This window comes from Bos mutus, chromosome X, assembly GCF_027580195.1.
Source record: "Bos mutus isolate GX-2022 chromosome X, NWIPB_WYAK_1.1, whole genome shotgun sequence".
In the NCBI taxonomy this organism is placed as follows: domain Eukaryota; kingdom Metazoa; phylum Chordata; class Mammalia; order Artiodactyla; family Bovidae; genus Bos; species Bos mutus.
The window spans coordinates 28,056,178-28,069,477 of NC_091646.1; the positions used below are offsets into that span (position 1 = coordinate 28,056,178).

At 37.3% G+C, this 13,300-nt stretch overlaps 1 protein-coding gene across 2 annotated transcripts in view; it reads left to right on the forward strand.

Annotated features, from left to right (window-relative positions):
• Nucleotides 1–13,294, forward strand: part of DOCK11 (dedicator of cytokinesis 11) — a 161,609-nt gene extending 148,315 nt beyond the window's left edge. For both annotated transcript variants that reach the window (XM_070365836.1, XM_070365837.1), the window contains 5 exons: nt 597–708; nt 7,505–7,571; nt 8,845–8,892; nt 10,450–10,592; nt 11,800–13,294. In XM_070365836.1, the coding sequence (XP_070221937.1) occupies nt 597–708; nt 7,505–7,571; nt 8,845–8,892; nt 10,450–10,592; nt 11,800–11,933 (504 nt within the window). In that variant the 3' untranslated portion in view covers nt 11,934–13,294. The remainder of the gene's footprint in view (nt 1–596; nt 709–7,504; nt 7,572–8,844; nt 8,893–10,449; nt 10,593–11,799) is intronic.
• Nucleotides 13,295–13,300: the final 6 nt, after the last annotated feature.

The window sequence follows — 13,300 nt, forward strand, 5'->3', positions numbered from 1 at the left end:
AATTTCTTTAGGACATTGTTATTACTGTATTCATATAAATCCCCGAATAAGTCAGATCTTGTCATGCTTAACCGATATTTAAACAAAAGTCACTAAATAATAGGAACATCACTACTTTGTAGAGGCTCCAATTTTGAAGTATTACTGGGTCCTTCTTAGTAAAATTATCTTGTAATATTATTAAGCTTCCTTTTAAGATAGATTTTTCTGAACTATTATTTAGAAGTTGAGTTTTAATAAACTCTTAATGAGATTCAAGTTAAAAAGTTTAAAATGTAAGTTTCTCCTTGACATAAAGGCTATTTTTCCTAGAATACCCACATATGATTTAAAACATTATCTTACTAAAACACAGGACTTAGGGAATGAAACATACACAGTATATTCATGGCCATATTTTGAAGACTGCAAGATAATTTCCAGTGATATTACTAGGTACAGTAGCAACAAAGATTCAGCCCATTTACCTTCCAAATGTGGTTATATGTGATGTGCTTAGAAGTTTCCCAAACAGGACTAAAATGTTATTGAGTTAAAGGCTAAGGGAAGCTAAAATACCAGCATTGTTTCACAAAAGCCTTATCTTTGTATTACAGACTCGGCAGAGTTCTACAAGGAGTAGTGTATCCCAGTATAACCGATTGGATCAATATGAAATCAGAAGCCTCTTGATGTGCTATCTGTATATAGTAAAAATGATTTCTGAAGGTGAGTTACCAGCATATTAATCATAGACTGTACTCCACCGTCACAGATTCATAAGTTCACGTAACAAATATTTGACCATCATCTGCATGTAGGACATAGGCACATTACAAACAGAACTTTGAAGACTTTGACCTTAGAATGTTCCTATATTTTAACATAGAATAGATTCATTTCCATCATACAGGTTTGATTCCTTGAAATAATTTTTTTTCTTTAAAATTAATTTCTAAAGCTTCCCTTGTGGCTCAGTCAATAAAGAATCTGCCTGTAGTGCAAGAGACCCGGGTTCGATCCCTGGGTTGGAAAGATCCCCTGGAGAAGGAAATGGCAACCCACTCCAGTATCCTTGCCTGGAAAATCTCATGGACAGAGGAGCCTGGTGGGCTGCTGTCCATGGGGTCGCAAAGAGTTGGGCACGAATGAGTGACTAACAGTTACTTACTAAAGTGAGGCAATAGTTTTAGAAGTGCTAGAGTATTTTTTTCATGCACAGCACAGAATGCATTAAATGACCAATGTAAACAGAAGAAAATAACAATAATCAAAAGTCATATTTAACACTGTAGCTTTTATTTGACCCAGGATTTACAAAATCAAACGCAAGGAAAAAGACAGGAAGGGTTCTCTGAGGGTAAGGAATGCTGTCATTATCTTCACAGGAACATTATACAGATTTGTACGGTGTCAGGTTCTTTTCCAGGCTGTTCTCTTTACCTTGATGTATAATTTTATTATTTATAATTTACCATTTCCTCTTTACCATATATAATAGAATATAAGCAAAGGATTTTCATAAACTGCATGTCCTTTGGAAGTAAAATCAGAAGGTTCTATCTCATTCCAAGTACCACCTTTGTTTACACAATTCCTTCCTCTTTATTCCTTTTCTACTTTTGCTCAAAAAGAAAAAAAAATCATAAAACCACCCCAACGACCCCCCAAAACAAAACAAACAAAAAACCTAGGGATTTCCCTGTAGCTAAGACGCTGTACTGCCAATGCAGGAGTCCCAGATTCAATTTCTGGACAGGGAAATAGATCCCACATACTACACCTAAGACCCTGTGTGGCCAAATAAATATTCTTAAAAAAAAGGCAAGCAGAAGTGAAGTACATAAAAGCACCCGGGTTTTGACCATCACAATAGAGTAGTTAAATTTTAACTTATTTTCTATTTCGTTTTTAGTAAATATTAAAAATTTTTTGTAATAATGCAGAATATAAAAACAAAAATAAGTTGACAGAGAGATTGAAAAACATCAAAAGTTAGATATTAATACTTAATTCTAAAGTACATTAATAAAACAGTTTTAAGTAACTAGAATCTTCAAGCATTTAGAATGTATGATTTACAGTAAAAGTCAAATCATCATATAGTAAATTTTACTTATTTTCTATTTTGTTTTTAGTAAATATTATCTTAAACATTTTTGTAATAATACAGAATATAAAAACATAAAATGAGTTGATAGTTAACTTGCCAGAGGGATTGAAACACATCAAAAGCTAGATATGACTAGTTAATTCTAAAATACACTAACAAAAGAGTTTTAAATAAGTAGAATCTTCAAGTACTAACAATGTATGATTTAGAATAAAAGTCAAATCATAATACAGTAAATTTTACCCTTTTCCATTTTGTTTTTCTTATTATTTTAAACATTTTTTGTAACAATGCAGGATATAAAAACATAAAATGAGTTGATAGTTAACTTGCTAGAGAGATTGAAACACATCAAAAGCTAGATACGAAGAGTTAATTCTAAAGTACTATTAATGTTTTAAATTAATTAAAGCTATTAAACAGTTTTAAAAAACTAGAATCTTCAACTACTTAGAATGTATGATTTAGAGTAAAAGTCAAAGATTATTGATGACTATGTTATAAGCTTCCATGTTTTGGGAAAGAAATATGTAAAGGGAGATAATATTCAACCCTGGTGGTACTTCATTCCAAGAAATATTGAATCAAATTAACACCCACAACCACAGCTTATTGTTTTTGTCTCCCCACAAGCTAAAAAGTGGGGGAATGTAGAAAGTGACTGCTATTATGTATGGGCTTTTTTAAAGGGTGATGAAGATATTCTAAAACTGTGGTGATGGTTTTACAAGTTTTTAAATATACCATAAAACTACTGTATTGTACTCTATTTTAAAGGGTGAGTTTTAATGGCACATGAATTCACTCAATAACTTTTTTTTTCTACAGGTTCAAGGACACATGGAAAAAAAAAACTGTAAAGAAAAAAGGAGTTGAATACCACCAGAGCCCAGGGAAAATAAGGGGGTGGTAGAGGGAGGAGAGAAGAAAGGAGGAAAGGGACATGCATTGCTGACTAGTTCTCCCCTCCTCCATTCAGTATACATGTGCACACTTGCATCACGTACACACGTGCAAACACAAGCACACACACACACATGCACACACACACACTGTGATAACCAGTGACAAGCAACTGGCTGCTTTGTGTTATGGATAAAACCATAACTGGTTTGTTTCTTGAAAAGGTCTCCTCCTCTTGTATCCTCTTGTAAATGTTGACCTTGCTTGCTAAATAGTTGGTCTTTGTTAATGAGGTTTTTCCTTCTTCTGCTCTTGCTTTTTGATTTTTAAAAGCAAATTTTCATAACTAGTATACAGTCTGTGTCACATCTTCTCTTTTGTAATTTAAGTCATGCTATATGGTATCTGTAAAGTCATACTCATTTTATTCTGAAAAATATCTGCTTCTGAATCTTTCTCAGTGTAAGTATTGTAGTTACCTTGTCAAGTCCAGTAAGTATTTCACTTTATATGTATTTCAGGGTTGAACTCTTACAGTCCAGGCCTTTTAGGTGTTCTCTTGGCTTTCTTTTTTTTAAGCCTTCTTATTGACTCATAAGGGCTTCCCAGCTGAATCTTTCTAGTAATAAAAACTCAGCTGCCATTGAAGTCTTTCATTTATATATATTTCCCAGGAGGAACTTTGACAACCCAGGCCTTTTTCTTGTTCTCTTCCGCTTTTTTTTTTAGCCTAAGACTCAAAGAACAAATAAAGAACTCAGCATGCAGTGCAAGAGTCTAAGAGACTTTCAACAAAAAGATGGGAAGATCCCCAGGAGGAGGGCATGACAACCCACTGCCATATTCTTCTAGAGAATCCCACGGACAGAGGAGCCTGGCAGGCTACAGTCCACAGTGTTGCAAAAACTAGGACACAACTAAACCAACTCAGCATGGCACACACTGACTCACAGACACTAGCAGCTTAATTTCAACAAAATGATGATCATCTCTACACTTCTATACAGAAGTAGAGGGATTCTGAAAACTAAGTTTCTTTCTTTGTAGCTGAATTTTATTAACTGGCAATAAGTCACTATTTCAAAGTCTTAGTCATTTGCCCAACATTTTTTGCCTGTATATTATATTCTGGGAAATAGAATCAAAGTCAGGAATTATCAGTTACATAGTCTGAATACAAATGTTAAATAGTCTGAATTGATAGGAAGACTGTCCTCTTGGACCAGAAAAGTAGTCTCCTTAAGACAGAGATGGAGTGATAGCTACTTCCCCCATTTTCTAACTGTATCTTGACTTTTCTCTTTATTGAAGACCCTGAGTGCAAGCCTGAGACTCACCTTGTGGCTTATCAGCATCATGGGCTGCACCTGTAGCTCCATTCGTATCCTTCCTTGCTGTGGACTGTTCTCTGCAAGGTGTCTGGCTACTGCTCTCTCTCATTGAAACGCGAAAAACACCAAATGATGGTCTTTGCACAGTAGAGCTTGAAGTATAGTCTAAAGGAAATAGATGTAAAGTGGTGTTTTCGTCTCTCTGTGTAAGAGGAGAAAATATGCTTTTGCTGTAATCAATCATACTTTCCTCTGAAGTTTCAGATAATATTTCAGTAGGTAGGTCTTCTTCTGGAGAAATAATGGAAAGGCTCCAAGGGAAATCAATCTCAGTCCTCTGTGTGAAAATGGATTTGCTTTGTGGATGGCCAAGCCTGGCATCAGGAAGGCTGGAGTCATCTTGAAATCCAAACACAGTCTGAGGGCCGAGTGTAGACGCTGAAGGAACAGTGCTAGATGACTTCTGACTGCCACTGCTTATTGTGATAGTCTTAGTGCTGTTAGAGGAAATCTCTTGAGGGCTCTCTGGCACCTCAAAGACGTCCTGCCTGTACAACGGAACCTGAAGTTCGGAACTGTGTGGCTGTTTCTTTTTCCCTCGAGCTTTCATCTGTTTGGTTTTCGTTTGCGTTATCATTTTGAGAGCCGCATACCTCTCAGGTCCAGGTGGAGGGTCCCCGATCGAAATAAATGACTCGCTCTTTTGAGACCCAGGGATGAAGTCGTCATCACTATCAGAAGAAGAACGGCGAGACTGTGGCTGTTTCCTCTTGAGCCTAGCCAAAAGTTGCTTGTTTTCTTCTCTTAATTTATTCCTTTCTGCTGTAAGCTCACAAATAAACTTCAGATTTTGTTGTTGGATATCATAAAATTCTTGCTGTAGTGTATTTCTGTATGTTTCGTTTACTGTACAGTGATCGCATACTTTCGCGTTTAACTGACCTCGCAGGTCATGGATAGTGTCATTCAGGGCTCTCTTTTGCTCCGTCAACTCTTTAATTCTGGATATGGAGCCTGTCCTCCTCCCGTCTGACAATCGCTCTTTTCTCAAACTGTTTACTTTCCCCTGAAGTCGGCGTAGCTCTCTGTCATGGAGCTCTTTTAGTGTTAGCCAGGTTTTTTTAAAATCTTCAGAAGACACATCACAGAGGCTAACGTTCTGCATTGTATCTTCTTCAGAAGAGCTCCGCCCACTTTCCCTGTCTTCTTCACCCACATCCCCCACCTCCATCTTGATTCTCTGACTGGGATTGTCAAATAGTGGAGACAGGCACCTCCAGAAAATGGCAGAAGGGCCGTCAACTAGAACTGGGCTGCGGACCGATCGAGAGTTTCACCGCTTTTACAGACCTGTGAAGTCATCTCAGGGCACCTGGTGGGGGAGAAGATGGATCAAAGATGGCTCAGGGGTGGACAGCAGGACGTAGGTGGGGGGCTGGAAGGAGACACCAGCCTCCTTTGCCAAGAAGAGCGAAGGCACAAGGCAGGGAAGATGGCGGCTTCAAGCGACCCTGTGCCAACAGGAGACTAGAGAGAGTGGAAACGCAGTGAATTCTGGGAAAGCCCCGCTGAGCTGAAGTGCGTCACAAAAGGGGGGGGGTGTGGAACTTACCCCTTGCTTTATTTTTGAAACAAATTAATTTGACCCGATTTTAGCATCTTTATTCCGGACAGTCAATATTTTATAATCATTGAAAACCACAAATACCCATGGTCATTAGTAAATTGGACATAAAGTCAAAAGCCATGCACTCTTTCCTCCCTGTCACCCCTCCGTTTAGGCAACATTGCTTAGTGGTCCATTCCTAGATTTAGAGGCTCTCGGGAGACTGGCAGTTTTGTAACTGATTACTGTGCGATCGACGCTAGAGCTTTGCTGGTGGTGTTGGTGGCTCAGTAGGTAACACCACCAGCAAAGCTCTAGCATGGATCGCAACAGTAATCAGTTACAGAATTGCCATGCTAGAGCTTTGCTGGTGGCTCAGTAGGTAATGCGGAGAAGGCAATGGCAGCCCACTCCAGTACTTTTGCCTAGAAAATCCCATGGACGGAGGAGCCTGGTAGGCTGCAGTCCATGGGGTCGCTAGAGTCGGACACGACTGAGCGACTTCACTTTCGCTTTTCACTTTCATGCATTGGAGAAGGAAATGGCAACCCACTCCAGTGTTCATGCCTGGAGAACCCCCGGGATGGGAAGCCTGGTAGGCTGCCGTCTATGGGTCGCACAGAGTCGGACACGACTGAAGCAACTTAGCAGCAGCAGCAGTAGGTAACGAGTCTGCCGGCAATGTGGGAGACCAAGGTTCAGACTCTGGATCGGGAAGATCCCCTGGAGAAGGAAATGGCAACCCACTCCAGTATTCCTGCCTGGAGAATTCCATGGACAGAAGAGCCCAATGAGGCTACTGTCCATGTGGTCACAAAGAGTCGGACACGACTGAGTAACACTTCCACTAGGTTTTTAAAATTTAGACGTGAAACTGCTGACACCATTAGCTATATCTGAATAGGTTACAAAACGGAATGAAGGTTAAGTGGGGGTAATATTTTTCTTTTAAAAAACTTTCAGTGAGTGTGTTGGAAGTTAAAAAAAAAAGAACAACTCAAAGAGAAGTATATGTGATATAGAGGCTTTTGTATCTAAAATAGTTGTTGCATGAATCTGTGTGGTATGTATGTATATTCCTAGAACTTCAGGGTTAATAATCCAAAGAGAAAGAGGAAAATAAGTTATCACTTTTCCTCTCAAGTTCTCAAACTTTTTGGTTCTCTGAGTCCTTTGAGTAGCAGGCAAAGGTGCTTGACCCTGCCTTTGGAACAATGCACATAAATGCACCATTTTGCATAAAATTTTAAGAAAAACCCCAGGTCTACTTTGCTTCCTGTCTTCAGGGATGATAAGCCATCAAAAAGAACATTTATAAAGTAAATAAAAATAATTGTTAAAGTTGAAAATACTTACAGATTTAGCAGTATATTTGGAATTAATTCAATAGAGTAGTGTGGGTATTGGGCAGTGAGATGAGATAGGAGGGCAGGATTCAGATGAGACAGAACTGGTTATGAGTTGATGGTTATTGAAACTAAAGTTATTGGTACTTTGGAATTCACTGTGCTATTAATATTTGCTATTATGGTCTCTGCTATTTCAAGCTGTAACACTTTATTCCATTTTCAGATACACTGTTAACTTACTGGAACAAGGTATCTCCCCAGAAGCTCATAAACATTCTCATACTTCTAGAGTAAATTGTCTTATTTTCATAAAATTTCCTCTTATTTTGGGGAGCTTAATGTTTATAGTAAATGAAATATTACTCCTTTTTTGTTTTCATCAGCATGTTTGTACATAATGTAGGGAATGTTAAACTATTTTCATAGTTTATAGGTTGACATATAGCTTCTTCACACATAGAAGAAAAACATGTAAATGAAATACTTGTGGTATTATAGAAAACTCTAGCTGATAATAGCCCATCTTTGCAGACCATCAGGAATCTTTGTGTGATCTGGAAAACTGGAAGTGGCACCAGCTGTACTAATTATTCATTTAAAGCAGATGCTGGCTTAATGGAGTCCCTTAAATGTTGGAGTTTAGAATGTGTATCTTTAGATAGAGCCAAGTAATTCTACCCACTTCAGAAATGTGTGTTTGTGTGTACATGTATATATATTCCAAGGTACTTGATTTTTTCCTAAGTGGAGGGGGGAAGTTGTCCTATATTGTTTGCTGAGCTATTTTGTTGAAAGGTAAGAGAGAAATTAGAGTGATGTGTAATTTCTAAATACATTTTAAAATAAATAGTACACATAACATATATGATAGTGTATGTGCATGTCCAGCAAAACATTTGGAGAAAATATTTGCAAACAAAGCAGGATTAAAAAAAAACACTAAAAATGAAATATTCACTAATGAAAATAGATGATGTTGTTGGGGATTTACTTTAAAATTATGGAGGAGGTAGTAAGTGTGGAGGGAGTGGGGAGGACCTGTTTGGGGTAGAAGTTAAACAGGAGTGGCCATGAGTTGATAATTGTTGAAGCTCGTGGGTGCTGGGTATGTGGGGTTTAGTTTGCTGTCCTCTCTACTTTTGTATGTTTGGGATTTTCTATACTAGAAAGTGGTTTAATGCCATTATAAAAAAATATAGCAATTGCCACAATTTTTAGGGCTTAAGAACCTTTTTAGGTGTGAATGACTTTTTAGAGACCTTTGCTATGACACACACTATAAAGCTCGAAGGATGATTTGCATTGATACGTTTTTTAGAAATATGTCATTATAATTGTATATGAAGACCTGAGACTTTTTGGTGCTGAAGTAACTGTAGCAAATGAATGTAGAGTGATATAATATGGCTGGTGGTTGTATATTTATTTGTGTATACCAAAACATATTCTTGTAATATGATTTTAAATAGGTCATTCTTTGTAACACATGAATTTTCAAATATTATTTGTTAAAATGCAAAGTATGGTAATATAGTACTAACATGCTACTGTTTTTCTTTCTAGAGTATGTTTGTTTCACTTTAGATACATGGGGAAAAGAAACATAGCAAGGTAATTCCCATAGCAGTGCAATTCCCTCTTTTTTTCTTCTCTTCCAACAGAGGGCAGTCTTAATCATGCCATGCAAAACCTAGATGCTTCCTTTTGAGCTAGCCTGAAGATACGCATGATTTATTTAATGCTTCTCAACTTAAAGTTGAAATTAACCTGATGTGAAGTGTAACATTTTTTTAAGTTTCCCAAAGGGTAATGGTTAGACTGACGTGCACCGTTTCCGGTCTAATCCTAGAACAGATGCTTGTCTCTTCTGAAGGATGTGAGAAAAGACTAGATCCAGGGGAAGGCAGGAAATTGTCAAGTGAGGACAACTGTCAGTTGTGTCCTTTTGTCTACAACCTATCAATATTCACCTCAGTTAGTAATGTAAACAGAAATCCCAAACAGTAATTGCAACATGCATTATATATTATTTCTTTCTTCTTTTTGCTGTGTAAGTCTTAGTGAAATAAATACTTTAGAAAATGTTTGTGGGATCCTAAGGAAAAGATTACTTGCTTATTTTGATAAGATACATTTCAGAGGTAGAGTTAGACATTAAAGGATCTTAAATAGAATTATTTTCTTTATGAAAGTAAATTTCATGGCACTTCCAAAAACTAAAGAGGCAGTTTGAAAAAAAGTGAAAGTCGCTCAGTCACACCCAACTCTTTGCAGTCCATGGCATTCTCTAGGCCAGAATACTGGAATGGGTAGCCTGTCCCTTCTCCAGGGCATCTTCCTGACCCAGGAATCGAACCGGGATCTCCTGCATTGCAGGCATATTCTTTACCAACTGGGCTATGAGGGAAGCCCAAGGAGGTGGTTTGGATTAGGTTTATTGCTGAGACTCTGGGACATACTAATAATTCAGGTGACAATTTTTGTTGTCTTCCCAGCACTGGGAGCTGGTTGGGAACTGGTATGGTAACTACCATCATGAACCTTAACCTCTAAGATTCTGGTGACCTGCCTTCTGTGTTTACTAGAGGATGGAAAAACTTTCTTCTTTCTCAGTCCCTGCATTACCTAGTTGTTAATTTTTTTAATGAAACCCTAAAATTAAAGGAAAACAAAATAAAAATGTGCAAATAGACATCTTTGTAGAGTAAAAATTCTGATCCAAGTTTAACTCTGGTCCAGAAACAGGTGCTCATTCTTAAATATCTGACTCCAGGAAACCACCCCCTGCCATGTCAACTCTTGAGTGTCCCTCTCATTGTTTTCTCTGACTCTTGCCTTTCCTTATCTCCTGAGATAAAGATGGAATCTTATTGCAGTATTGTCCACTCTGATATATTATCCACTGTCTGATATTTTTGAGGAGAGGAAGGGAAGTAAGAAACTCTCTCTAAATTCCTTACTTGCATTCTTGTAGTATAAGGTATTTTAAATATACAGTAAGCATTATACAATTCTCAGTGACGTCTCATTTAAGCCACATAAGAATTGGTAGAATACTGAGCATAGCACAGTGTTTATGTGAAAACCTAGTCATTTATTAGTTTAAAAATGTAACATTGAGATACAGTATTAGAGTAATCCATTTCCTAACTTTAACATTTATTTTAGGGTGCATGATGCCTGGCTGTCAAAACACTTTGGAGTAGACCGAAAATCACAAACCATGCCAGCTCTCCGAAACAGATCAGGAATAATGCAGGCCCGGCTTCAGCATCTTAGTAGCCTGGAAAGTTCATTTACACTTAATCACAGTAAGTGCAGAATGTGGGTAGGGTACCCATTTGAAACAGATGTTAATACTATTTAACCTAAATCACCAGTACAGCTGGACATCATTTCACATCTCAGTTTCTGTACAGTCATTTCATCATATGTGAATATAATATCAAATATGCATGCATTGTTTTTAGCAATTTTAGTTAATAGTGAGTTCTTAGTTTAATATGAAGGAAATTAATTTTCTCATTGAATTATTATTCTTGTATTATTTTACATTCAATATCTTTTATCCATACTTTAATGTAAATAATGACATTTGAATATAATAGTATATATAGTATTTGTTTAGAGTGACTGTTGTTCATTCAGTGATTATTAAGGGATTGCCCATGCTGAGCTGTCTGCAGAGGTCAGAGCACTGTAAATACTATTTTGACAAAGACGTATTTCACACAGGTTGAAATATTGACAAGTTCAATAGGAAGCTAGAGGGTTATATACATGAAAGCTATTCTCTGAAAGCAAATCTTAATAAAAAGTCAAAGAGTGAGACAATGTTCATTACCAGACAGTCCTTTAGAGGTTGCATAAGAGGAAGCCAGCAGAACTGGCTCTGCCATGAGGACTAATCATAAACACAAATGTCTTGAGCAGATGGATGCTGAGCTACTAGACTCAGGACCTTTCAAAAAAAATGGGAGTGGGACAGCCTTCAGCTTTGCTCTTTGTCTCTTGTAACAATGTATTGAAGCTGTGTCTTTCAGTTGGCCCAGATGCTTTGTTTTCCTTCTGATTTAGAAACAAGTCTCACACCATTGGCATCATGGAAAACATCAGGCCATAGGGAACCCCTGTACATAACATAGCTGCTTTTCTATGATTTCTCATTTTTGCCCATATAATTAGCAGCACAGCCTAAAATGCCTCCCACGTTATTTCTTAGGTACATACCTAGATCATCACTCACATCTTGTTTACAAAGAAGTAGGCACCTATTTATTTGTTACAGAGCTGTTGATACAGAGCTGAAGTAAAAAATAGCAGAATTGATTAACCCAGATGGTATTTGATTAAGGAGTAAATACAGCGAAACTCATTAAGTCTGCAGGTACTGAGAGCCTGGTGTCTTTTTGCTTGTCTCTCTCTCTGAGTCTTTGGGAGAGAAAATCATTCAAAACTGTTATGTGAATCCCTGTGTCATACAGTTTTAATTTCCTTTTTTTTTTTTTTTAATTTCAGGTTCTTCAACAACTGAAGCAAACATTTTCCATCAGGCACTTCTTGAAGGAAATACTGCTATGGAAGTTTCCCTAACAGTATTAGATACCATATCATTTTTCACTCAGTGTTTCAAGGTAAAAATGAAAAGTTAGAATTTAGTTGGTATCATTGCAAAGAAAATACACAAAAATTAACTAGGCAGATGAAGCTTAGTACAGTAGAAGAGCCCCCAGTAAGAAGTCAGGAAACTTGGGTGGCAGACCTAGTGTGACCTCAAGAAATTACTGAGACTCATCCTTAAAATGAGAGAGTTGGACTGTTAATAATTTGTTCCTTATTCTCCTTCTCTGTTATTTTTGTGTTTAAAAACAGGTTTTTTTCATACTTTTATGAAAATATCCAGTCATTTTTAGCCCAAATTATGATTGAGTCCGTTTGTCCAAATACCTGGTGAAATAGGTGTCTTGTGAAGCCAGAAGATGTCCAGGCAGGCTGGCTGGCTGGCTTCCCTTGTCAGGTGCTTGTTGGTTTTACTCAGATGCTTGCCTCTCAGTAGAAATCATCATTGCTATGATTAAAAAATAGAAGAAGAAAATGAAAGCAGTTATCTTGCAGGATTGTTGAAGGTGTACAATGAGATCATGGATGTTAGAGAGCTTTGAATAAACACTATATAACTATGTGCATTGCTTAGTTGCTCAGTCGTGTCTGATTCTTTGGGACCACATAGACTGTAGCCCAACAGGCTCCTCTGTCCCTGGGATTCTCCAGGCAAGAATGCTGCAGTGGGTTGCCATTTCCTCCTCCAGGGGATCTTCTCAACTGAGAGGTTGAACCCAGGTTTCCTGAATTGCAGGAGGTTTCTTTACTCGCTGAGCTACCAGGGGAGCCCATATAATCATAATGTGAGGTAACAGTAGCAGGAGAAGTCAAAAGTGAAAACTCTTGCTGGCTTTTCATCTGAGTTACACAGATTTTTTTTTCTTTTCTTTCCCCTTCTCAAAGTAATTCAGTTAATTGCTCAGGCCTCCAGATTTACTATGGAAACCAGGACTGTGCTTTTCAAAGAGGCTTATAAGGGAAAACTAAATTAGATACTAATCAGAAATAAGCTACAGTATCTTTATATGAAGTATTAAGTTTGTTCTGATTAAAATGCAACCCAAATTCATTTTTTATTATGCCAGTAAATCAGACATTTGGTTTTATGGTTTGCATTGTATTTCTTCCTCCTGTTCAGACATTTTTATTTATGTAACATACATCTCTTGGTAGATGACAGGCACTATCCTAAGTGATTTAGAAATATTAGCTCATTTTTTATTGTGGACTGGAGGTAGAAAAGGGAACTGCAGATGGGCACCACAGATCTTTTTGAGATGATGGGAATGACTAGATTGTAATAAATGGACAACTCCGTAAATTTACTAGAAGTAATTGAATGATAAATTTAAAATAGGTAAATCTTGTTGTATGTAAATTAAACCTCAATCAGAATAAAAGTACAAATGAGAACTGA